The sequence below is a fragment of the Gobio gobio genome (genome assembly GCF_949357685.1).
Source record: "Gobio gobio genome assembly, chromosome: 11".
Classification (NCBI taxonomy): Eukaryota; Metazoa; Chordata; class Actinopteri; order Cypriniformes; family Gobionidae; genus Gobio; species Gobio gobio.
In genome coordinates, this window is record NC_137104.1 from 51349703 (window position 1) to 51375890 (window position 26188).

The 26188-nt window shown below is 36.1% G+C and overlaps 1 protein-coding gene across 1 annotated transcript; it reads right to left on the reverse strand.

Moving 5' to 3' along the window:
- Positions 1–449: 449 nt before the first annotated feature.
- Positions 450–25504, reverse strand: itgb8 (integrin, beta 8; the record flags this gene model as incomplete). The annotated part of the gene is made up of 11 exons (XM_079828391.1): positions 450–676; positions 2365–2737; positions 3226–3369; positions 7392–7481; positions 9028–9123; positions 10840–10998; positions 15459–15624; positions 17363–17609; positions 21609–21780; positions 24090–24175; positions 25411–25504. The coding sequence occupies 11 exons, from the start codon at positions 25502–25504 to the stop codon at positions 450–452; spliced, it is 1854 nt and encodes a 617-aa protein (XP_079684517.1).
- Between the last annotated feature and the right edge of the window lie 684 nt (positions 25505–26188).

Below are 26188 nucleotides of genomic sequence, written 5' to 3' on the forward strand. Positions count from 1 at the left end.
ACTGGTAGGTCACATGATAATGACAATATGGCGGATGTAGTACGTCTGGATTTCATTACTACTACACACATTCATACTATATAGAACATACTTTTAAAATTCAAATTAAATTGTAGTATCTACTCAGACAGTATGCGATTTCGGACGCAGCATTTGTATTGTTTGTGTTGAGCTAAGAGTTCAATCTGTGACGTTTACATCCCTTTATGTTTAAAATGCACAAGTTCAACTTGTGCATTCAGCGGAAGACAAAACTTCTACACATTTGCTTACATTCCTGCGTTTATATGCGCATGAATGAAAGGGAATAGAATGCAAAGACTAGACCGGACCGCCCCCTTTAGAAAGGGTAAATACCACCATAGTTCTTTAGTGAGTGTTTAATTGTGTGATTGACAGGTGTTCTAACCAATCAGTGACAGCGTTCTTCAACAAAAGAGAAGCAGCGGTTACCAGTGAGACTGACAGGAGCTGTAGCACATGGGGCACTTCTCACAGAGCGCTCCAGATCGCCGCGAGTCGTCACATACACACTTGCCACACACACACTGTCCCAGGCCGCTGCAAATCAAGCCATCGTTTGACACGCAGGTCTCTGTGGAGACGGGACAGCTGCAGATCTCACCCGTCCAGCCAGGAAGACAGACACACTCTCCTGAAACACACTGCCCGCGCCCTGAACAGAGAAGAAGAAGAAAAACACGCATTTGCATGACAATATATACCAGTAGAAATGTGTCCATTCAAGACATTTATCTTTGTTATTTAAAACAATATAGATTTTCATAATGAATAAAATTAGATGAGTACCTTTCATTTGTAACTTTTTTTATTTCACAACATTATATAAAAAGTAGGCATTATCAATTGATTATTTAATGTATTTTTACATCTCAAAATTATATTTTACAATATTTTATATTAAATTGTAAAACATTTTAATTAGATTTAAAATGTCATATTTTACCCCCCAAAATTAATAACAAATATATATATATATATATATATATATATATATATATATATATATATATATATATATATATATATATATATATATATATATATATATATATATATATATATATATATATATATATATATATATATATATATATATATATATATATATATATATATTTGGTAATTAAACATTTTGGATAACATTTGGGGGTGGGAGTATAAATTGTATAAAAAGATAAAAATATTATTTCACTGTAAAATTATTTTATATAATATAGCAAAAAATATATTTTTGTTATATATATATATATATATATATATATATATATATATATATATATATATATATATATATATATATATATATATATATATATATATATATATATATATATATATATACTCACCATATATATAATGTAATATATCATATTTTTTTATTTTTAAATAGTTATATAAAATATTAATATATATACACATATATATATATATATATGTGTATATATATTAATATTTTATATAACTATTTAAAAATAAAAAAATATGATATATTACATTATATATATGGTGAGTATATATATATATATATATATATATATATATATATATATATATATATATATATATATATATATATATATATATATATATATATATATATATATAAAATATATAACAAAAATATATTTTTTGCTATATTATATAAAATAATTTTACAGTGAAATAATATTTTTATCTTTTTATACAATTTATACTCCCACCCCCAAATGTTATCCAAAATGTTTAATTACCAAATATATATATATATATATATATATATATATATATATATATATATATATATATATATATATATATATATATATATATATATATATATATATATATATATATATATATATATATATATATATATATATATATATATATATATATATATATATATATATATATATATAGTTATTTAAACAGTATACAATTTTTATAATAAATAAAATTAGATAATGAGTACCTTTCATTTGTAAGGTATAGATATAGATAGACAGATGTATAGATATTTAATTCCAAACTTTATATAAAATAACATTTTTGGTATAATATTTATAATCGTATAATTTTTACATTATCATAAAAAATTATAGCTCACCTCCAAAATATTTGTATCCATTATTTTATCCAAAAGAAGGAATTACCAAATGAATAATTCATGTGTAAAAAAAAGAATCCCTACACACACACATACTGTATATATTTGTGTGTGTGTGTGTGTGCGCGCAAGTCAATATAATATAACATAATACAAAATAATATATAAGATTCTGATCACCCCTGGTTAAGAGAGTAATTTCCTAATTCCAAATTTGATATCTATCTCTATATTTGAAATATATCTCAGCTCACCTCCACACACCAGGCCTCTCTCGTATGGACATGAGAAGTCGTCCATCTCACACAACTTTCCGTAGATGTTCCCGAATCTGCTTGAGTCGCACACACACCTCCCACATTTACAAGTTCCTCTTCCGCTGCAGACAGGTTTGGCTCGGTCCTCTCTACAACCGTCCGTCGAGTTGCCCACAGTCTCTGCGGGACAGGGCGAAGGATTCGGGTCGTCATGACAACGACCCCTCTCACTGCAGCCACACCCACAGACCTGACGGATCCGTACGCTAACGGACTCGTTGAATCCGACAGGCTTTACGGACATCAGCACCTCCTGATCTTCACCCGCCGCCGGGCAGGAGCTCATCCCCACCGTGACCTTGAAGAAGACCTTGAGAAGAGACAAAACTACTGACGCACGCAGCAGATACAGAGTTTTGTTTATAAAATATCTCTTTCTGAAACGTTTTAAGCCAACGAGTGTGCTACTCAAAAGTGAGTATAAACAGTGATATTGTGAAATATTACTAAACTATCAGTTTTCTAATTGAATATTTAGTAAACTGTAATTTATTCCTGTGATCAAAGCTGAATTTTCAGCATCATTACTCCAGTCTTCAGTGTCACATGATCCTTCAGAAATCAAAAGAACAGCATTCATTTGAAATAGAATCTTATGTAAGATTATAAAATGTCTTTAGTGTCAAGACTGTAGTGTGTATTTTTTTTTAATTAGAAAATAAAAATCATATGGTTTTGTGCAACACGAGGGTGAGTAAATAATATTTTTGGCTTCAGTTTGAGCATTTCTGATATCAAACTCAGCATCTCTGTTCCCTGAGCTGAAAACAGATGTATCTACATTAAAGGGTTTCGTACTGTTTGTTTGGGCTGAACGCTGGAACATTTAGTGTTTCCAGAAACAGAGGATCCGTTGGGGCAAAAGGTTGTCACGTTCACCCAGAACCGGTGAGCTTGGCCGTCCTCCACCTCGATCTGCACTTCCACATCTGACAGCAGCTTCTGCAAGAGAAAGAGAGAGCACATGTGGGAGAGTAGCTCAGAAAGACCCCCATTGTCTCAACAACACTCTTAAAAACAAAGGTTTCACAGATAGAAGAAGCATTTTTGGTTCCCAGGGCTCGACTTTCACTTTTTTTGCTCACCAGCCTCTGTGGCTTGTGGTTTTTCAAAGTTACTAGCCACTCAGTATTATCGCTGGCCACAATTCTGACATCGATATCAACTGCTATATAGACATTTGTAATATTATCTGATAATGTGTCAGCAGGTTTATTAGGCTGCTGTCACTTTAAGACCTGACGCACAGATCCATTACACTGTTACACATGCAACTGTTTACATTCACTTAAAACATAACTGACTGTGTTTATGTGAATACTAGTGACATCACTAACCCTAAAATTTACATAAACCCTGCCCCCGGGAACACACAACAAAGGGGGTGAGGCCATGTTGAGAAGTTATAGATTATCATGACAGAATATGTTAATCAATGACTTGAAGATTCTTCAACTATCCATTCAGAAGCGTCCTGTCTCGTTCTACATGTTGTCTCTTCTTCTTGAGTCTCTCCATCATTGTCAGACTCCGGTTTGAACCAAGCGGCAACCTCCCGCAGTTTCTCTTGAAGCCAATACGGAAGTGCCTCAAACTGCAGTTCATCGTCTGGCCACTAGAGACAGCCTCCAGAAGGAGCAGAATCTCATTGAGCTCATGTTAAAATGGCCAACTTTAGAGCAGAATGAAACATGTTTACAGTCTGGTACAAATTGTGCTTTTGGTCTATACGGCTCATTTTGCCCTTCATGATGACTGTGAGGGGGGTGAATTTTTTTATAACTCATTCGTTTACATTATATAAAGCCTTAAAATTCTGCATAATTAAGGCCGTGGCCATTTCGAGTGACAGGTGGATAGCCATTTATCTGCTGTCTGTTAGGCATCGCGTCACTTAAGCTCCGCCCACGTCCCGCCTTTTTGCCCATTTTCTGTTATCCGGGAGTGACGCACGATGACGCGCTGCCAAGATGGCAACGGCCAGCGCGTCCATACTTTGCGCTTCAGAACGGCTCATCAGAATCCTATGGGTGACGTCACGGACACAACGTCCATATTTTTTTACAGTCTATGGTTTGAACACAAAAGGCTGAACCGTTTCATTGTGTGTTTGCGTGAGGTAATCGGAGCTGCTAACATGAGCTCTTGAAGCTCCGCCCCGTGAGCAGCAGCCCATTTGCATTTAAAGGAACACACAAAAATTGCATGTTTTTGCTCACCCTCAAAAAGTGACAATTTTAGCATGCTATAAAAAATTATCTGTGGGGTGTTTTGAGCTAAAACTTCACATACACACTCTGGGGACATCAGGGACTTATTTTACATCTTGTAAAAAGGGGCAATCAACCACCCCTTTAAAGTTACAGTCTGTAAGTTTTGCCTCTGTCGCCATCTCTGTTTGAAACCTGCAATTGCAGTTATTCGCAGAATCATCGTCTTTATGAGGCTGTCATTCACTGCACCAGTGTGGATACTGTACTTCAGAATCACAGACTCTACACCTTGAAGTAAGACCGAAATAAGAATTTCCCTGCAAAATGTCATCTGAACAAGTAAGTAATCAACTGAGAAGTTTTCCAACTGGAAAATAAAGCATTACAATTACACCGAAATTTAAGCCACGTAACAGCAACAATATTCATCCGGAGCAAATGAAGCGAGTGAGTGAGGGGAGGCGGGTTTGTGTGTCACTCGCTGTCAGAGAAATAAGAGAAAGAGAAAGAGACGCTGGTCTCGTGTGTCTATTCTGAGGAAAATGAGCATTGGTAGCATTTCAGATATTTCAGTTTCGATATATAATAAACAATCTATATTTTTGACACTACATTGCACTTAGTTTATTATTTCAGATGCTTTTTTTAAAAGACTACAATTGAAAAATATATATATATTACCTATATATTAAAGGATTAGTTCACATGAAACTTTTGCTGATAATTTACTCAACCCCATGTCATCCAAGATGTCCATGTCTTTCTTTCTAAAGTCGAAAAGAAATTAAGTTTTTTGATGAAAACATTCCAGGATTTTTCTCCATATAATGGACTTCAATGGGCTCCAAACGGTTCAAGGTCCAAATTACAGTTTCAGTACAGCTTCAAAGGGCTTTAAACGATACCAGACGATGAATAAGGGTCTTATCTGGCACAGGGGTTTTCAAACTTTATGATGCCAAGGACCAAACATGATGAACCTTTATGAGGGACCCCCTTCCTAAAATCCATCTATCTTTATGTACGAAAAAACATTTAAACTGTTCAATAAATAGTAAGCTTGACATTATACATAAAAACATATTGTTTCCCAGCTTAAATTGGCTATTAATGTTGAATGTATAAACCCGAGGAAGAACATTTTCAATTCAAAATTATTTATATAAGCACCTTTCATAATAAATTTAAGCAGCTTACGTACTGTGTTAAGAAAACTTTTACAACCCCAGTCTTACAACCCCAGTGAGCGAGATAAACGGGACTATGGTGAGAAGAACTCACTAGAAAGATACAAAGCAAACATATACAATTCTGGAATGTATACGACAAGAAAGGAGAGAAACATTTAGAAATGAAACCGTTAGAATATTCAGTAGACTTTATGCATTTTTGCTTTGTCTTTTTATTCTCTGAAATTTTCTGGGGACTCCTTAAAACCTTCTGGAGGGCCCCTGGGGGTCCTGGACCCCAGTTTGAAAACCCCTGATCTAGCAAAACGATCAGTTTCTGCTAGAAACCGAGCAGTATTTATGCTATTATTTTACCTCTTATCAGATGAACGTGATCATGTCTGAGCTCCGCCATAACTTCCGCTAAGTGAGGTCAAAATACGAGTCATAGATGTATACGTAGATGACTCATTAGCGCTTGCACGGATCAATAGAATGAGGCATCTACGATCAATATATCTATGACCGCACTCGTATTTTGACCTCACTTAGCGGAAGTTATGGCAGAGCTCAGACATGATCACGTTTGTCTGATGAGAGGTAAAATAATAGCTTAAATACTGCTCGGTTTCTCGCAGAAACTGATGGTTTGGCTAGATAAGACCCTTATTCATCGCCTGGTATCGTTTAAAGCCCTTTGAAGCTGCACTGAAACTGTCATTTGGACCTTGAACCGTTTGGAGCCCATTGAAGTCCATTATATGGAGAAAAATCCTGGAATGTTTTCATCAAAAAACTTAATTTCTTTTCGACTTTAGAAAGAAAGACATGGACTTCTTGGATGAAATTGGGGGTGAGTAAATTATCACCAAAAGTTTATTTAAAAGTGAACTAATCCTTTAAATTCAACCCGCCAAAGTGGCTAGTACAATAAAAAATACACACGCATTTGGCGGTTGTTAATATCAAGCTGTGTTGTTTCCCCGAAGAACGTTTTTCTTAGTGTAAAGAACATTTTAAAAGTTTAAAGAAAGAATTTCCACTATAAAGAACCTTTAAGTGATCAGTCCTAAAAGAACCAGTTCTAAAGAACATTCTCCACTACAAAGAACCTTTTGTGGAATGCAAAGATTCCATGAATGTTAAAGGCTCTTAACGGAACCATTGATGCCAATAAAAAACCTTTTTAAGAGTGTATTATCGGCCTTGTATAAGCAGGTTCACGGGGAAAAGGACAGGCTAAAAATAGCAGCTTTGTGCATTTTTGGCCCCGGTAATCAGAGGCCGTTTATAAAGCAGGCTTCTGTTCACTGGGATCAGTGGATTTTGGGAAGGACAATGCATTGTTGTGCCCACGTTGAGATTATTCCTCTCCTTAAACGCATGCCGGAACAGATTCTGGCATCACGGCCGGTGTTTTTTTCTGCTGAACTGAAACTCATGAACTGTACTGGTAAACTGAAAGCCCCACTGTGAGCGTTTCGAAATGTTCGGGAACTTTTGCACTTATCATCCAATTGTCCTTGAGTGGATGGAGACAACAAAGTGTTTATCAAGTGAAAGAGAAAGTAATGTTGTTTACCTTGTAGGCATCAACTACTAAATCTTTAAGATTAGATGCGTTGGTTAAGAGTCGGCCCACATAACTTCCAGGAATCAGGTCCAGTAGATCCTGCTCAGAGGAAAAGATTAGTCATTTTTAAAATAAAACATATGCTCTACAGAAAACAATGCAGACTTATTCCTGGGTAGGGTTGTCAAAAGTACAGAGTACCACTTTCTGATCGGCAAAGGTTTCTATTTACAGTGTGTTTTTACAATTGGGACGTCTGTCTTTACATGCACATGAACTTTAATGACATCCCATTCTTAATCCGTAGGGTTTAATATGGAGTCGGCCCACCCTTTACAGCTCTAACAGCTTCAGCTCTTCTGGGAAGGCTTTCCTCAAGGTTTAGGAGTGTGTTTATGGGAATTTTTGGCCATTCTTCTAGAAGCGCATTTGTGAGGTCAGGCATTGATGTTGGACGAGAAGGCCTGGCTCTCAGTCTCCGCTCTAATTCATCCCAAAGCTGTTCTATCGGGTTGAGGTGCAGGCCAGTCCAGTTCCTCCACACCAAACTCGCTCATCCATGTCTTTATGGAGCGACGCTTTGTGCTGGGACAGGAAGGGGCCGTCCCCAAACTGTTCCCACAAAGTTGGGAGCATGAAATTGAGTAAAATGTCTTGGTATGCTGAAGCATTAAGAGTTCCTTTCACTGGAACTAAGGGGCCAAGCCCAACCCCTGAAAAACAACCCCACACCATAACCCCCCCTCCACCAAACTTTACACTCGGCACAATGCAGTCAGCCAAGTCCCGTTCTCCTGGCAACCGCCAAACCCAGACTCATCCATGGGATTGCCAGACAGAGAAGCGTGATTGGTCACTCCAGAGAACACATGCTCTAGAGTCCAGTGGCGGCGCGCTTTACCCCACTGCATCCCACGCTTTGGTGATGTAAGGCTTGGATGAGCTTCTCGGCCATGGAAACCCATTCCATGAAGCTCTACACACTGTTCTTGAGCTCATCTGAAGGCCACAGGAAGTTTGGAGGTCTGTAGCTATTGACTCTGCAGAAAGTTTGTAACTTCTGCGCACTGTGACCCTCAGCATGCGCTGACCCCGCTCTGTGATTTTACGTGGCCTACCACTTTGTGGCTGTTGTTCCCAATTACTTCCACTTTGTTATAACACCACTAACAGTTGAGAGCTGAATATTTAGTAGTGAGTATAGTGTATTTGCATATAACTGCCTCCAGAGCAAGATATCGGCCAATAGTTTTGCATAATCGCACCATAGGTTCCGCCCACTGGCATATTTTTTATCGCCTAATGGCTGACATTTGTAAGCAAATAAAAGCCATTATAATCCCTGAAGGGTGAAAACTATTGTTTTTCTGCATATACATTTTTTTGTACATTATAAGTGAACCTCAATAAACATATTAAAATAGTAAAAATCCATGTCATGATGACCCCTTTAACTAATGTTAACAAACAAAACCCTGTTGAAAAGTGTTCCCGATTTGTTGAACCAGCACTATAATCTCTGAATGAACTATAGTCACTGTGTGTGTTCCTATAAATCAGTGACCGCATTCTTGAAATCGCTGTTTCAAAATGAATTGATTTCTGTAAAAGGCAACACCCAAACTCACGGTGTGGGGGAAATTACCTCATACCACTGATATTGCATCTCGTCCACCGCGAAGATGGAGTAAACGTTGTTCTCCAGGAGTTTCTCAGCCAGTTGACCGATTGTTGGGTGCTCCTAAAAACAACGACAGCAACACAAATCTGCTATTGCTTGTTGAGAAATCGCAGATTCTGGAGCTGATAGAAGCCGTGTGGAGCCAAATACGTGTGCAATTTTAGAAAATACATCTGATATGAAGTTTTCCATCGGTAAATCATCACGACAAACACATAAGTTTAAACAAAGGACAAAATAATGTGCAAAAAATGTTTTCTTTAAAATAACATACATTGGTATATGAATATGATAATCATGGTATATGAATATGATAATCATGGTATATATCAACAAAATATTATAATGTTTTTTGGACATGGTATTGTGGTAATGCAATGCTTAAAAGGTTTGAAAAGTCTACATATATTGGATCAAAAAATACAGTAAAAACAGTAATATTGTGAAATATTATTACAATTTAAAAGACCCATTTTCTATTGTAATATATAATAAACTAGAATTTATTCCTGTGATCAAAGCTGAAAATTCAGCATCATTACTCCAGTCTTCAGTGTCACATGATCCTTCAGAAATCATTCTATTATGATGAATATCATCTTATTATTATCCGTAAATATACAAACATTACTATTTGATAACCTCACTGTACCGTAGTATTGCCACAGACAGTACATGTATTTGTTTTTACAATATTTACCTCTTTTATGAATAGATAAATGCATTTTTGAGGAAATAGACAGATGGAACTGGTCACAGGCCGGAACTATAAGCACCAGCTTTGCATCTGGGGCCTGTACCATGATGGTAGTTTAACAAACTCAGGGTTACAGGATTAGTTTCGAGTTGACAAAACCAAACCAATCTATTCAGGCTTTGTTGGTCTCATGATGCTGATCATCAGCTTTCTCTGTCAACTCAGACTTTGATCCTGAGTTTAGGAGTTTAGCTGTGACATCAGCAGTGAACAGCCAATCACACGCTGTGGATCAGTGAAACTGAGATTCACTTCTCACGAGAGAAGCAGTGTGATTCACTTCACTCTTCTGCAGAATATTACAAGATTTAAAAATATTAAGAATTTAAACAAATTTACACAGAAGAAAAGAGCTGTCGAGGACAACTTTAAGAAAAATCTTATACGTCAATGCAAGTAAAAGTTATGAAATTATTTTAGTTGATATATAGAGAGAATGGAACATTTATGCTCACGTAATTTTTTATAGATTTAGTTATTGAATTTAAAGCTTATTTGTTTGACCTTTATATAGGCTATTTATTTTAATATTAACAAAACGCATATTAATGATTGATTTACTAAAATTATACATGTGTAATTGATTAAGGGTATAATAATTACATAAATTATTTTTAAATAATTCAAAATTATTATTATTATTATAAATAAGCATTGTTAAAAGCCAGAGGCTTAAGTCTTTAATAGCCATTTGCTATGTAGTGACCTTTAATTTGGAGTAGAAAAAGGGGGAGTGACTTTATTGCATCAGAGGCGTGTCACTTTGCTCACAGCTGATTGGTCCAATTTCATTTTGAGATCTCTTATCCAGAACATAACCTGCCCTGGAGCAGGTTAGCTGTGGAGCGTAAGTTACTATGGAGATGAAGACTGCTAAAAGCCAAACCACTTTAATGGTACCTAAAACCCAGGATTGGAACAAATTAAGCTTAAACATATCTGGCTAGCCAGCTAAACCGGCTTCATGGTATAGACCCCTGGTGTTTTGTGTGTGTGTCAAGTGCAGTTGTTTTTCTTACCATACTAGCGGTTTGAGAGTAGATGTTATCCTCTAGGTGGCAGCGGCCGTCATGAGGAACCACGATGCCGGCCAGTTTACTGTCCAAAGCCAGATGAGAAGGCTGGTCTGTCATAACCAACAGCAGATGCTTCGCTTCTGGTCGCCACCCGATGTCTTTCTGCAGGGATGAATCAAGGTTCACAAATCTGCACGAGTGTGTGTTTGGTATAAAGTACACTCAGCAGTCAGAGGATTAAGTCATATATAGCATCCATATGTCCTGTGTTACTAATACAAGACAAACTGCACCAGTTGAGCGTTTAGCTTCCAGGATGAGTAATGTTTGAATGAATCATTCTCTATATCAGGGGTAGCCAGCCCTGCTCCTGGAGGGCCACCGTCCTGCAGACTTCAGTCCCAACCCTGATCCAACACACTGACCTCAGCGACCCGTTACACCACGAACACCCTGATTAGCTGGTTTAGGGGTTTCATTTGGGTTTGGAGCTGAACTCTGCGGGACGGTGGCCCTCGAGGACCCTGCCTTAAATCATGTCTTGAGGAGAAGAGTTACTTTCCTGATTTATAAAACATGCAAACAAACAAACAAATAAATAAGAATCAATCAATCAATAAAAATAAATAAATAAATACTAAAAATAAAATAAATGAAAATAAACAACGAAAATTATACAATAGTATAAATATAAATAAACTATAAATAAATAATGTAAATATAATAAATATAAACATAAATCTAATAAAAATAAATAAATAAATATATTACAAATTAAAATAAATACAAATAAATACTAAACATAAATAAATAGCAGATGATAAAAATACTATCAATAAATACTATTAATATAAAAATTAATTAAGAATACTAAAACAAACAAATAAAAAATACTAAAAATAAAGTAAATGGAAATAAATATAAAAATAATAAAAACACTAAAATATTTTTTTTTTTACAAATTTAACAAATTAAAAAATAAAACCAACAAACAAACAAAACATATACTAAAATCAAATAAATAAATAGTAAAATTAATGAAATAAAATACTAATAAAACAAACAAAAAAATAAATGTATACAAAAAAATGAAAATAAATCAAATAAAATACTAAAAATAAAATAAATGAAAATAAATAAATTAAAGTTATATAATAATAATAATAATTATTATTATTATTATAAATAATATAATATAAATAAAATAAAAATATTAAAAACACCACAAAGTAAGTAAATATAAAAATAAAACAAATAAAAATAAAATAAATAAACATAAAAATTACAATAAATAAATAAATAAAAACTCTTAATAGAAAAATGTATTAAGAATACTATAAGAATACTAAAACAAATAAATAAAAAATACTAAAAATAAAATAAATAATACAAATAATAAAAACACTAAAAATAAAACAAACAAACAAAACATATACTAAAAATCAAATAATTAAATAGTCAAATAGAATACTAATAAAACAAACAAACAAAAAGTATACTAAAAATAAAGCTAAATAAAATAAAAATAAAAAATAAAAATAAAATACATTAAAACAAATAAATAATAAAATATAAATAAAATACTAAAAACATTAAAAAGTAAATTAATATAAAAATAAAACAAATAAAAGCAATTATTTATTTATTTATTTGTATTTATTTTAATTAATGAATAATTAAAATAAATACAATACTACAAATAAATAAATAGTAAATGATAAAACATGGTATAAATAAATAAATAATATTAATAGAAAAATGTATTAACGAATACAAATAAATAAAAAGTGTAGCTACTAAAACAAATAAAAAATAATTACAATTGAAAAAATATAAAAATAAATAAAAACTAAACAAACAGACAAAATATGTACTAAAAAGCAAATGATTACAAATAAAAATAAACACAAAAAATAAACAAATACTTTATACTTAAAAATAAGAATAAAAACCTATAATATCATAATATGACCGATGATATAGACTTGCGGGTGAACTGGTTTGATTTGAGCCTGTGTTACTAACGGATAAACTGCACCAGCTGAATGTTTGGCTGCCAGGATGAGTAATGTTTGGCTAAAGAAACAAACCCACGCCGAGATGCCAACAGGAACTACTTTTTAAAGTTACAACCGCTATAGTTACTGATGAACGAGAAGCTGTGTGTAACACGGCCACATGCAAAACAACACAAGGAAAGAAAAGTAGAAACGGATATATTCCACCTGAGACCCATCGCGTTCAAGGTCAGCGCGCTCCGTGCCAAAGAAAACATCTCTTTCATGCATGTTGGTTTCAGTTTCTGACTTTAGGGAGGCATGGGCGCTACAGAGGGACATCATGAAGACTGAAACCCATTCAAGGTCATTTTCCAGAGCGTTTATCAGATCACACTGTAATTCACGGAAAGGACCCCAACAGTTGGATACCATAAAAGAGGCTTTGTTGATGCAAAGCTGGTCGGGGCAGCTTCACTCCAAACAGCCGTATGGAGAGGAACTCGCCTCATGACTGGGAGATGACATAATCCTCTGCAAACAGGCAGAGGAGATAGAGATGTGGCTGATTCAGCTCTTCGGCCTGCTTGATGAATGCCCCGGTGTCTCTCGCTGTGGGTCCAGCTTAATTCTATAGACTCTTCAGGCATTGTTCCCGTTCCCAGGCAAAGCCGGCGTAATGACCTGAGACACGCAGTCTCCGGAGCAACCGCAAGAGAAGATATGCTCTGATGACACAGGAACAGTCATGCTAGCACACTGGGTCTTTAAGGGTTTATCCTTCCCAAGACCATATATGCAGAAACACAGAGGGGAAGAGAAGGGCCTGGGCAAATCATTAGTGCCGAGTCTCTGCTCAGGCAATCAGGCAAGCAATGACTCGAACAAACGACTAACCCAAGTGTCAAACATTAGTATGTAAATCACCCTGCGCTAATGTAGTAATTCCTCAAATCACGCGGAGAGTGACTTACTTTAATGATTTATAACTTCACTTGGAGGATAATAAAACATGCAAATAATAATAATAATAATAATAATAAACAGTCAAATAAAACAAATAAACAGTCAAATAAATAAACAAATAGTCAAATAAAACAAATAAATAGTTAGATAAATAAGTAAATAGTAAAAATGAATAAATAAATAGTCAAATAATAATTAAATGGTCAAATAAATAACTAAACAGTAAAAATAAAGTAATAAATAAATAGTAAACAAACATACTAATAAATAGCGAGAAAATAAATAAATAAATAAATAGCAATAAATATATTTATAAATATAAAAAATAGTAAAAAAAGTAAAATAAACAAAGAGTCAAATAAATAATCAAATGATAAAAATAAATTAAATACATAGTAAAATAAACAAACAAACAAACAAACAAATAAAGCAATAAATATATAAATAAACAAATAGTAAAAATAAATAAATAATAAAATAAATAGTCAAATAAATGGTCAAATAGTAAAAATAAATGAATTAATAGCAATAAATAAATAAACAAATAGTAAAAAATAAAGAAATATTAATAAATAAAGAAATAAATAGTAAAAATAAATAAACAAATATGATATGATAATAAACTTGAGCGTGGTCACAAGTAAGCAACCACCATTAAAGAATTACAAATGTATTATTAAAAATAAATACAAATAAACAAACATATAAATATATAAATAAACTATAATATAATAATATCATTCATATTAGACTTAAGGACTCTTTTGCAAAAACATTATCATTTAAAAAAAATTAAATACTTTAAATACAAATAATTACTAAATAAATAATAAAACAATAACATAAATAATAATAATAATAATAATAAATAAGGAATTATAAACAAAAACTAAAATGAATGAATGAATGAATGAATGAATGAATGAATGAATGAATTTCTTTTAGAAAAAATAAATGAATTTCTTTTAAAATAAATAAATAAATACATTACATACATACATACATACATACATACATACATACATACATACATACACACATACACACATACACACATACACACATACACACATACATACATACACACATACACACATACACACACACACACACACACATACATACATACATACATACATACATACATACATACATACATACATGAATAAATAAATAAATACTCATAATAACTATTTTTTAAATTTATACTTTGGATTTGAGCCAGTAAGGAATGACCTAACAATCACCATTAATACAACATAAATAAACAAATAATATCACAAATCACATTATAAAAATAGTCACAATCATAAACTGTAAAAAAAACCAGTATAAAAATGAAGTCAATGTTCCAGTAACGGTTGTTGCCGATTATGTCGTTCGGATCCCGAGACTGATCCTGAGTGCAGAAGCGCTCCTGAGGCGGAGCCGTGGCATCAAAGCCCCGCCCCCACAGACTCACACAGCTGTCAATCATGATGTTACGCCCCTTTTCAGGACTTGTGTGGCACACTTGGTCACAATAGATTTGAGGGTGCACTTCTGACTTGAGCAAGAAAGGAACCACTTACCATATAACTCTAACGCAACTACAGCCACACATTAGCAACCATCTATTAGCAAACACACAGCAATGCTTGGGAAAACAGCTGGGTTTACCTGGCAAACGGTGGCCTGCAGCATGGCATCAAGGCCGCCCTCGGGTGTGTCCATGTTCCCAGATATCCTCTGCTCCTGAATGACCCGTGTGAACTCTGTCATATTCTCCGTGACGGGCAGGACGTGGATGAATCCGTGAGCGGGCCGGCAGGTGACCTCATAATCACTAGGACCAGAGAGGGAGGGAGAGATGTCATCTTCACTATATTCCCACACTAGTCAGAATGAGATCACTAAGGAATGCAGTCCGGGATACCTGGAGCTATGGATACCCATAGGAAAGACAAAATCACAGATCAGATCTCGCGTTAATATCTCAATTGAGGAACTCTGATGTGTATCTCCTCTAGAGTTTCAGAAAAGAGTAATAAGTGTGGATATTGATAACTAAAACCGGTTAAATAAACTGTAAAATAGAAATATTAGATGGAAGAACTTAAACTTAAAAAACGTAAATGAAATTTGGAAATGTTGCCTTGAGAAATATCTGAAATAAAATATGTATTGAACCTAAAATAAAAATAAATGAAGGCTACTGAATAGAAAAATAAAGCAAATAAAATTACAAAAAATAGAAATGAATAAATAAATAAAGTACTGAAACTAAATAATATAAAAATAAATATAAATTAAAGCTAAATAGAAATATTTAAAAACGAAACCTAATTAAAGCACTAAAAATAAGCAAGTAAATAAATAATAATAATAATGATTTCTATTATTAATATAATATAATATTATTAAAATGATCTATCTATTAATATATGTTCTAAAACAAAAATACAGTACATGTAAATTCAAAAAATAAATTAGAGCTATATAGAAAAATAATGCACATAACATTACAAAATATTAAAATATAAATAAGAAAATAAAAAAATAAAAAAGATAAATAAATAAAAAGATAAAAAAATAAATAAAAAAATAAATAAAAATAAATAAAGCTTAAAGGAAATATTTAAAAAACAAAACCTAATAAAAATGACTGAAATAAATAAAAGTAAACAATAAGTTCTAAAATTTCTAAAACTAAAATACATATAAATCCTACAAATAAATTAAAGCTATATAGAAATATTTTTTCAAAAATAATTAAAATGCACAAACTACTAAAACAAAAAAATTAATTATTAAAACTATTTTATATTAGCATAATATAAAATAAAAGCATTATATAAATACTGAAAATAAAGAATTAAAATTATAAATAATACTAAAATAACACTGAGATTGAGCTCAAACATTTCTCATCAATTTCTCAACAGGTGACACATTTGTGTCTGTTTTTATTAATTTTCTAATACTAAAAAAATACTCTGAAGTAAATACTCAACTGAAACTCAATTGTCCTAATTGTCCATATTTTGCTCAGTTTACTAAAAAAAGCTAATCATTTGGATATTTTGGATCTTTCTGTTCATAGTCATTTTTTAAGGTCAAGTTAAGGTCCAGGAAAGAAAGACGTCCTTCATAAAAAGACAACAAAAAAGTTCCACAAGATATACAATCTAGACAAAATAATATTTTTTTTAAATATAAAAACACTTGCCAATCTCAATCCATGTGCATTAAGTGCACAGTAAGCGATACACAGTAATAATAATATTTACAAAAGAACTCAAGGACTCAACTATCAACTCACATGTTTCTCCTAAAATCCCTTTCAACAATAAAAAATAGACACACGTGAGTAAAACACTGACCTACAGTAAGAGTATTGAGCTGTTCAGTGTGTATAGCAGCTTGGATCATTTGTTGAGAAATATTTGACTTCATCTCTGACTTGATCTCACTGCTGACTTATTATTTTTTAAAGAGCTCATTATTATGAGACTAGAGTTTTCAGTTGTGACTGTTCTTTCCTATGGGTTGTCTTACTGCAGCCTGAGATCCAGTATGTTCACCTGCAAGGGTTCACAAGTTTGGAGGGGTTCACGTCGATGTACGGAGACACCGGTTTATCCACAAAAGAGCCGAAGCCGACTCTGAAGTCACTGGAGTGTTCCTTCATCTGGTGAGACAGAGCCAGACCCACAGTCTTCAACCGGTGCAGGATGTCCTGCATGGACGCCGAGACGTCCACTAGATAGTACAGATCCACAGGGTATCGTTCCAACTGCTGCACCTCAATCACAAAACTCGCCTCGCTGCCTAAGTCAGGAAATTACATCATCATTATTTTACATTTAATAAGGAAACTCTGGGTGGTTGGCTGGCCATGGAGTTGCTTCTGCATTTACATTAGCCCGTTGTTATATAGTTTCTAAGGTGTTTTAGGTTTGCTAAGGTGTTCTTGGTAGGTCTACATGATATATCGACGTAGGACGAATGGCATAGGATGTATGACATATGGCATCGGTGTATGATGAACGGCATAGGACGTATGAAGTAGGACATATGGCATAAGACATATGGCGTTGGACGTATGGCGTAGGACATATGGCATCGACGTAGGACGAACGGCACAAGACATACGACGTAGGACATATGGCATAAGACGTATGATGTATTGCGTAGGATGTATGGCGTGGACATAGGATGTATGGCGTAGACGTAGGATTTATGGCGTGGACGTAGGATGTATGGCGTATGACGTATGGCGTGGACGTAGGATGTATGGCGTGGACGTAGGATTTATGGCGTCGACGTAGGATGTATGGCATATGACGTATGCCGTGGACGTAGGATGTATGGCGTGGAGTAGGATGTATGGCACGTAGGATGTATGGCGTGGACGTAGGATGTATGGCGTAGGACGTATGGTGTAGGATGTATGGCGTAGGACGTATGGTGTAGGACGTATGGCGTAGGACAGTGGTTCTCAAACTTTTTATACCAAGTACCACCTCAGAAAATATTTGGCTCTCCAAGTAACACCATAATGACCAACATTAAAATACAGTAGCGTAGTAGGCCTAACTATTCAGCTACAGCTCTGCACAGTTCAAATATGAGGCAGTTTATTCCTAATAAAAATATTTATTGTTGTCAGCCAATTTAACATAAATAGTTTGTAAATAGTTTGTACATTACCCCTGCATTGTGTGGGGGGTTAGGAGGAGGCGTAGGAGGTATGGTGCAGGATGTATGACGTATGGCGTGGATGTAGGATGTATGGCGTGGACGTAGGATGTATGACGTGGGACGTATGGCATAGGATGTATGGTGTAGGATGTATGACGTATGGCGTGGATGTAGGATGTATGTTGTAGGACGTATGGAGTATGGCGTCGGATGCATGACGTGGGACGTATGGCGTAGGATGTATGGTGTAGGATGCATGACGTTTGGCATAGGATGTATGACGTGGGATGTATGACGTATGGCGTAGGATGTATGACGTGGGGCATATGGTGTAGGATGTATGACGTTTGGCATAGGATGTATGACGTGGGATGTATGACGTATGGCGTAGGATGTATGACGTGGGGCATATGGTGTAGGATGTATGACGTTTGGCATAGGATGTATGACGTGGGATGTATGACGTATGGCGTAGGATGTATGATGTGGGGCATATGGTGTAGGATGTATGGCGTAGGATGTATGACGTATGGCGTAGGATGTATGACGTGGGATGTATGACGTATGGCGTAGGATGTATGGCGTAGGATGTATAACGTGGGATGTATGACGTATGGCGTAGGATGTATGGCGTAGGATGTATGAAGTATGGCGTAGGATGTATGGCGTAGGCTGTATGACGTGGGATGTATGACGTATGGCGTAGGATGTATGACGTATGGCGTAGGATGTATGGCGTAGGATGTATGACGTGGGGCATATCGTGTAGGATGTATGACGTATGGCGTAGGATGTATGGCGTAGGACATATGGTGTAGGATGTATGACGTATGGCGTAGGATGTATGACGTGGGATGTATGACGTGGGACATATGGCGTAGGATGTATGACGTAGGATGTATGGCGTAGTACATATGGTGTAGGATGAATGGAGTATGGCGTAGGATGTATGACGTGGGATGTATGACGTATGGTGTAGGATGTATGACGTGGGAGGTATGGCATAGGATGTATGATGTATGGCGTAGGATGTATGACGTGGGACGTATGGCGTAGGATGTATGACATATGGCGTGGACGTAGGACATATGGAGGGGACGTAGGATGTATGGCGTAGGACATATGGTGTAGGATGTATGGAGTATGGCGTAGGATGTATGGCGTAGGACATATGGTGAAGGATGTATGGAGTATGGCGTGGACGTAGGACGTATGGAGGGGACGTAGGATGTATGGCGTAGGACATGTGGTGTAGGATGTATGGAGTATGGCGTAGGATGTATGGCGTAGGACATATGGATGTATGGCGTGAACGTAGGACGTATGGAGGGGACGTAGGATGTATGGAGGGGACGTAGGATGTATGGCGTAGGACATTTGGTGTAGGATGTATGGAGTATGGCGTAGGATGTATGACGTATGGCGTGGATGTAGGACGTATGGAGGGGACGTAGGATGTATGGAAGGGACGTAGGATGTATGGCATAGGACATTTGGTGTAGGATGTATGGAGTATGGCGTAGGACATATGGAGTATGGCGTAGGACATATGGTGAAGGATGTATGGAGTATGGCGTGGACGTAGGACGTATGGAGGGGACGTAGGATGTATGGCGTAGGACATATGGTGTAGGACGTATGGAGTATGGCGTAGGATGTATGGCGTAGGACATATGGTGAAGGATGTATGGAGTATGGCGTAGGACATATGGTGAAGGATGTATGGAGTATGGCGTGGACGTAGGACGTATGGAGGGGACGTAGGATGTATGGCATAGGACATATGGTGTAGGACGTATGGAGTATGGCGTAGGATGTATGGCATAGGACATATGGTGAAGGATGTATGGATGTATGGCGTGGACGTAGGACGTATGGAGGGGACGTAGGATGTATGGAGGGGACGTAGGATGTATGGCGTAGGACATTTGGTGTAGGATGTATGGAGTATGGCGTAGGATGTATGACATATGGCGTGGATGTAGGACGTATGGAGGGGACGTAGGATGTATGGAGGGGACGTAGGACGTATGGCGTAGGACATAAGGTGTAGGATGTATGGCGTAGGACATATGGTGTAGGATGTATGGAGTATGGCGTAGGATGTATGACGTGGGACATATGGTGTAGGATGTATGGCGTGGGATGTATGGCGTAGGATGTATGACGTATGGCGTGGACATAGGACGTATGGCGTAGGACGTATGGTGTACGATGTATGGAGTATGGCGTACAATGTATGACGTGGGCGTAGGATGTATGGCGTAGGATGTATGGAGTTTAGCGTAGGATGTATGACGTGGGACGTATGGCGTAGGATGAATGAGGTATGGCGTGGACGTAGGATGTAGGATATATGACGTATGGTATGATGTAGGATGTATGGTGTAGTATAAGCTTAGGTGAGAATTGTCACCGGTCACAAATTAGAATTTCAATGCCAAAAAAAAAAAAAAGCCAAACCACAGGAACGCCATACTTTGGGTCAGAGGTCACTCTTCCGCAGGAACTCGACTTGTGAACGGCCGTTGCCGGAAGCCAGTGATTATAGTTTATAAAGCTATTAATATGGATATTTTCTCACAAAAAACCCATCACTTCTCTTCAGAAGGCATTTATTAACCCACTGGAGTCGTATGGATTACTTTTATGATGGATGGGTGCACTTTTTGGAGCTTTAAAAAACAAGGATCCATTCCCTCCCATTATAAAGCCGGGAAGAGCCAGGATATTATTGAATATAACTCAGATTGTGTTCGGCTGAAAGAAGAAAGTCATACACCTAGGAATGCTTGAGGGTGAGTAAGTTGAGTAAGTTGAGTAAGTGAGTCCTTTAAAGTCTTCAGAAAAAGTGATCTTTTTTTTTATTTAATTTAAAAAATATTTTCTATGCAGATGCTCTCCCCGACAAAATCACTGCAATCATTCTAGAAGGATTCATTCCTTCCTAATTGAGTTATTCAAGTCATCTGGTGAAACTCCCTGTATTTTGTCATATTGCAATATAGTATCACAATGGGAGTTTTTTCCAGTGTTGTGCAGCTCTTGTGATTGGTGATTGCTAAGGCATTTCTGCATCAGTTCAGTGGTTTATTCAGGCACGTCTGGTCTCTGGTCAGCTGTTACCTGGTCGTAGGTGGATGGAAATCTCCCTCGGTGCGACCTGTGAACTGCTGATAGTGGCGTTCACTTCCACTTTCACATTTGGGTTCTCGATAAACTCCTCTTCACAGCCCCTGTCTCGCAGGTCGGACTCAGATCCGCATCGCTGACTTACATGAGCCCCGTCCAGAAACCTCTGACAGAGTAAACAAACCATCAGAAAGGTCAAGGGTCAATGCAAACGTCTGCTGCTTCAAGAAACAGGGCGACCGTTGAGTCGGGTGGCATTATTTAAAGTACACGGAGCGTGCGAAAGCTCTTTGGCTCAAAGACTGTTGTTGAGATGTCGGTCAGGGATTAGTCTGACCGGTGCCGAGCACCACAGCCGCTTAATGAACTTATTTTCTTAACCACAATATGCATGACTTTCTTTACAAAGAAAGCATTTAAATTAAGCGCTTGTCCTGAGAAAATAAACATGTCGCTGATGGAGAAAGTTAAAGCTCTATAAACGGACTAACTAAAGCCTGACCGGACCACAAAACTCTCACATTGTTTTAATTAAGGTAGACTCACTTCTCAAATCTTTTTGTTTAACTAGTATTAAAAAATGTGAGATTCTCAAAATAATATAAGATTAATATACATTTTTTATGGCTCTATTGACACATTTTAATTTGTTTTCCTCGGATTATAAATTTTTACGTTCATTTTAGTGTTTTCAAATCGATGAATCGCATCGAACATAACATTGTGTATATATGTGTGTATGTATAAACTAAATATATATATAATATACTAACTTTTAAGTTGCATACGATTAATCGTGATTAATCGATTTGAAAGTACTCGTTTATTTATTAATTTATTATTTTTTATTATTACTATTTTTTCAAAATTGTACATATAATTTGATTTATTTTCATCTATTTTATTCATTCATTTATTTTGCTTAAATATATATTAAACAAAAAACAAGTGTTCTTTTAGTATTATTCATGTATTAATATTTAGCATTTTAGTCAATATTTATGTGCTTTTGTTATTTTTATTAGATTTTGTCAGATCTATTTAGCTTTAATTTAATTAAGTTATATTTCAGCTTTTAGTGCTTTATTTTTTATTTATATTTTTTGTGTTGTCATTTCATGTGCTTTATATATAGCTTTTATTTATTTTTATTTTAGTCATTTTAGTACTTTTAGTAACAAAAATTAAACATATTTATTTCATTTACTTGCCAATGCAACCTTTCAATTTTTTTTATTTTAGTTTTTAAAAACGAAATATCTATATTTTATTTTATTCCAGCTTTATTTCAATAACTCAAGATGTTATTTTTAATATTTTTATTTTAAATAATATTTTATTTATTTATTTTATTTATAGATGAGAAAATTAAAAATATAATTTTTTTATTTTTCTATACACAAAAAAAAATTGTATACACACATACACATACACACTCACACATATATACATAATGTTATGTTAGATGTGATTAAAGGTGCACTATGTAACATGTTTGCAGTAAAATATCCAAAAAAATCACTATGCCAGTGTTATATATTTTGTTTACTTACAATATCCCAAATGTTTCCAACTATTTGTAAATTGTGAGAAAATTGCTATTTTAACCAATGAACCGGGACGTGTGAGGGCGTCGCCTGTCAATGACATCATATCTGCATTCCCCTCGGTTTCTGGTTTTATTTTGCAGAAACGCTTTACTCTCACTGCAGTGTGAACAAGTGTCATAGCAGCCGCAGAGATAACGCACAGAGTAACGTCATCACATCATCAACACACTCAGATGTGTCTAATATGATAAACAGTGCTGCGTTACCTCATACTCATGACCGGAAAAGCGGAAGTGGTGCCGGCGACTGTGTCGTAATAAAAGTCCCGCTGCTCACGAGGCATGTGTTGCGTTCATCTTATTAACAATCGCTCCAGCGGTTCCTCAGCTACACAACACTCGCTTCTGCTTCAGACTACAGTAACGTTAATAACCACATCCATCAACATGATTTCTGCCCGAGTCCTATCCCGATTCTTTCCCACCGGCTGTGAGGTGAAGACCACATGTCCCAAGATTCTGCGCTCAAACGTGGCGTCATCAAACTACACCTTTGTTTTGAACAGGCGACCTCAAGCGGACGGAAAAGTTACATAGCGAATCTTTAATCTATCTATTAGAAAATTAAAAGTTAGTTTAACATTAACAACACTGTGTTAAACTTACAGCCGTATTTGTTTAAAATTTGTTCATTCATTGCTTAAGAGACTTTATGAAGTATCAACTTAAAACTAGGCACAAATGAGTCAATAACAGTCGAATCTCAATTTCCCACGATCACCTAAGCTCCCAAAGCATTCTGGGTATTAGGGCTCTAGTGTTTTATCACTAATAGACTAAACAGGAGCACTTCCCACACTTAAATCTCGAGCAGTGTGCCGAGATACAACAATAGTATCTCTCACACACACACACACACACACTACCTCCTGAGAGCACCATGCGCATTCCGGGCCGCGTCTCAGACAGTCTTCACATGTGGAGGCGAGGGCAGACCGGCAACGGTTATCTGCTGAACACAGAGACAGGGACATTTACACATGAATGAGCAAGCGTTCAGATCTTCAGCGGGGCTTTGTGTCAAACACACACCCCGTCAGAAACACAACAGCAGACTGCTTGGAGAGAAACTCTTAAAAACAAGACTTTAATGAAAAAATCACAGCATAACACATGAATGGGAGGATATTAATGTGCACAACCATGAGGCCTGATGTGCCACATACAGTATGGGACAAGATGCTACAGTGGGAACAAAAATACGTTCTAAGAACATTTTGCTAACGTTCTCAATAAGTTCTGAACGTTAATGTCCTCTGAACGTTTAAAAAACGTTTTTTTTCTTGGTTGTGTGAACGTTACAGGAACATTCCATTTTGCACACATTATGGGAACGTTACTTTTGAAACCAAAAAACATTGGTTACACATCATTATAAGGTGACGTATTAAGTACTGAGTAATATTAATTAACTACATGTACAACTTATTACGGTTAGTTACTTGTAATTATGCATAATTTACTGTTAAATTATAGTATAGTAAAGTATAGTAACGTGTAACTACGTCACCTTAAAATAAAGTGTTACCAAAACATTCCATGAATGATGTGATAACATTCTGAGAACATTATTAAAGACCAGATAACACTTAATGAACATTCTATTAACGTTACTGGAAGAACGTTGCCACAACGTTAGGGGACGTTCACCGTTAGCTGGTTTCCGTGTGTTTGAAAATGTGTTTGAAATATGAAATACTATCTAAAGCAATAAATAAAGCCATTTTCCACAACATATCTGTATTTAAAATGTATGAAGTGCAACAGTAAACAAGAGTGAAACAGCACAAATGAAAAGTAATAACAATAATATCAGAGAAACTGATTTAATGAAAAATTTTCTAGTAGGCTACCCTATACACTTGACTCATGCCTGAATGTATAGCGTAGGCTACTCGTGTGTGTTTCACCTCTTGTTACCAAACAAACTACCCAAAATGATATTAGAATATTTGGACAATTTAAATAACAAATAAACGTCTTAATTTTAGACACAAGTTGAAACCAACACACACAGTTATGACTCTAGCGAGCTGAGAACCGCGTGACAACTTGCCCCATGTGTAAACACTGACATTCCCATTCATTTCCATGAGCACATCATCTTAAGATGCAGCTGGCTGGACCATGACAGGGTAAACACAGTGAACGTCCAGTGAAAGGGTAACAATCGACAGCCAAACTCACCCGAATCGGACCTCACGAGCAGCAGCAGCGCCGAGATGAGCAGCAGCATGCGAGGAGCAATCAGATCACAGTACGGACGCATGCAGGAAGTCATAGCAACATTGAGTGAGTGTGTGTGTGAGTGTGTGTGTGTGTGTGTGTATGACCGACTCGCCAGCGTCTCAGGGTTTGAACCGCGACTGAAAATCCCCCGGGAACACGTCAGTCCCTCATCTGCGCGAACAAAGGAGGGCGATTCGCATCACCCGACGACCTCCTAATCCAGAGCCCTTCACATGTCCAGAATCAGATTAAGCGCGGCGGAACCGCAGAGCGCGCAATTTGTTGTCATTGTGCGCTTTTACGCATCGGACAGGTGACGCTCGCTCCGTGTCTGGCATCTGCGCTCTTCTTGTATCGTCGAGCAAAGGTCATCGTCTGCGCGTCATTCCTTAAAGGTGTTCGGCGACGTAAGAGACTGCATTCGTCGTTCATTGCCGTGATTTTGAAAGTACGAACGCCCACCTATATGAGCCTGAACTGAGTCAGGCAGCGCTATGGTAACGAGCCACACTGATCTGAGATCAGGCTACTGTGCCAGAGGAGGAGCAGGAATTTTAATGTTCCCTCCACTCCACCTTGGACCTTCTGTGTAAGAATGAGAGGTTGTTGAGAAAAACCTGGCACTGGCAGTAAACTGGGGCTTGTGTTTAATGCCTTTCCTTCAGTGGGGAATTTAAGCAGTCTTGAGTACATGGCACAAAGGAAAGCCTGTTAGTTCCCCCAGAAATTAAAGTCC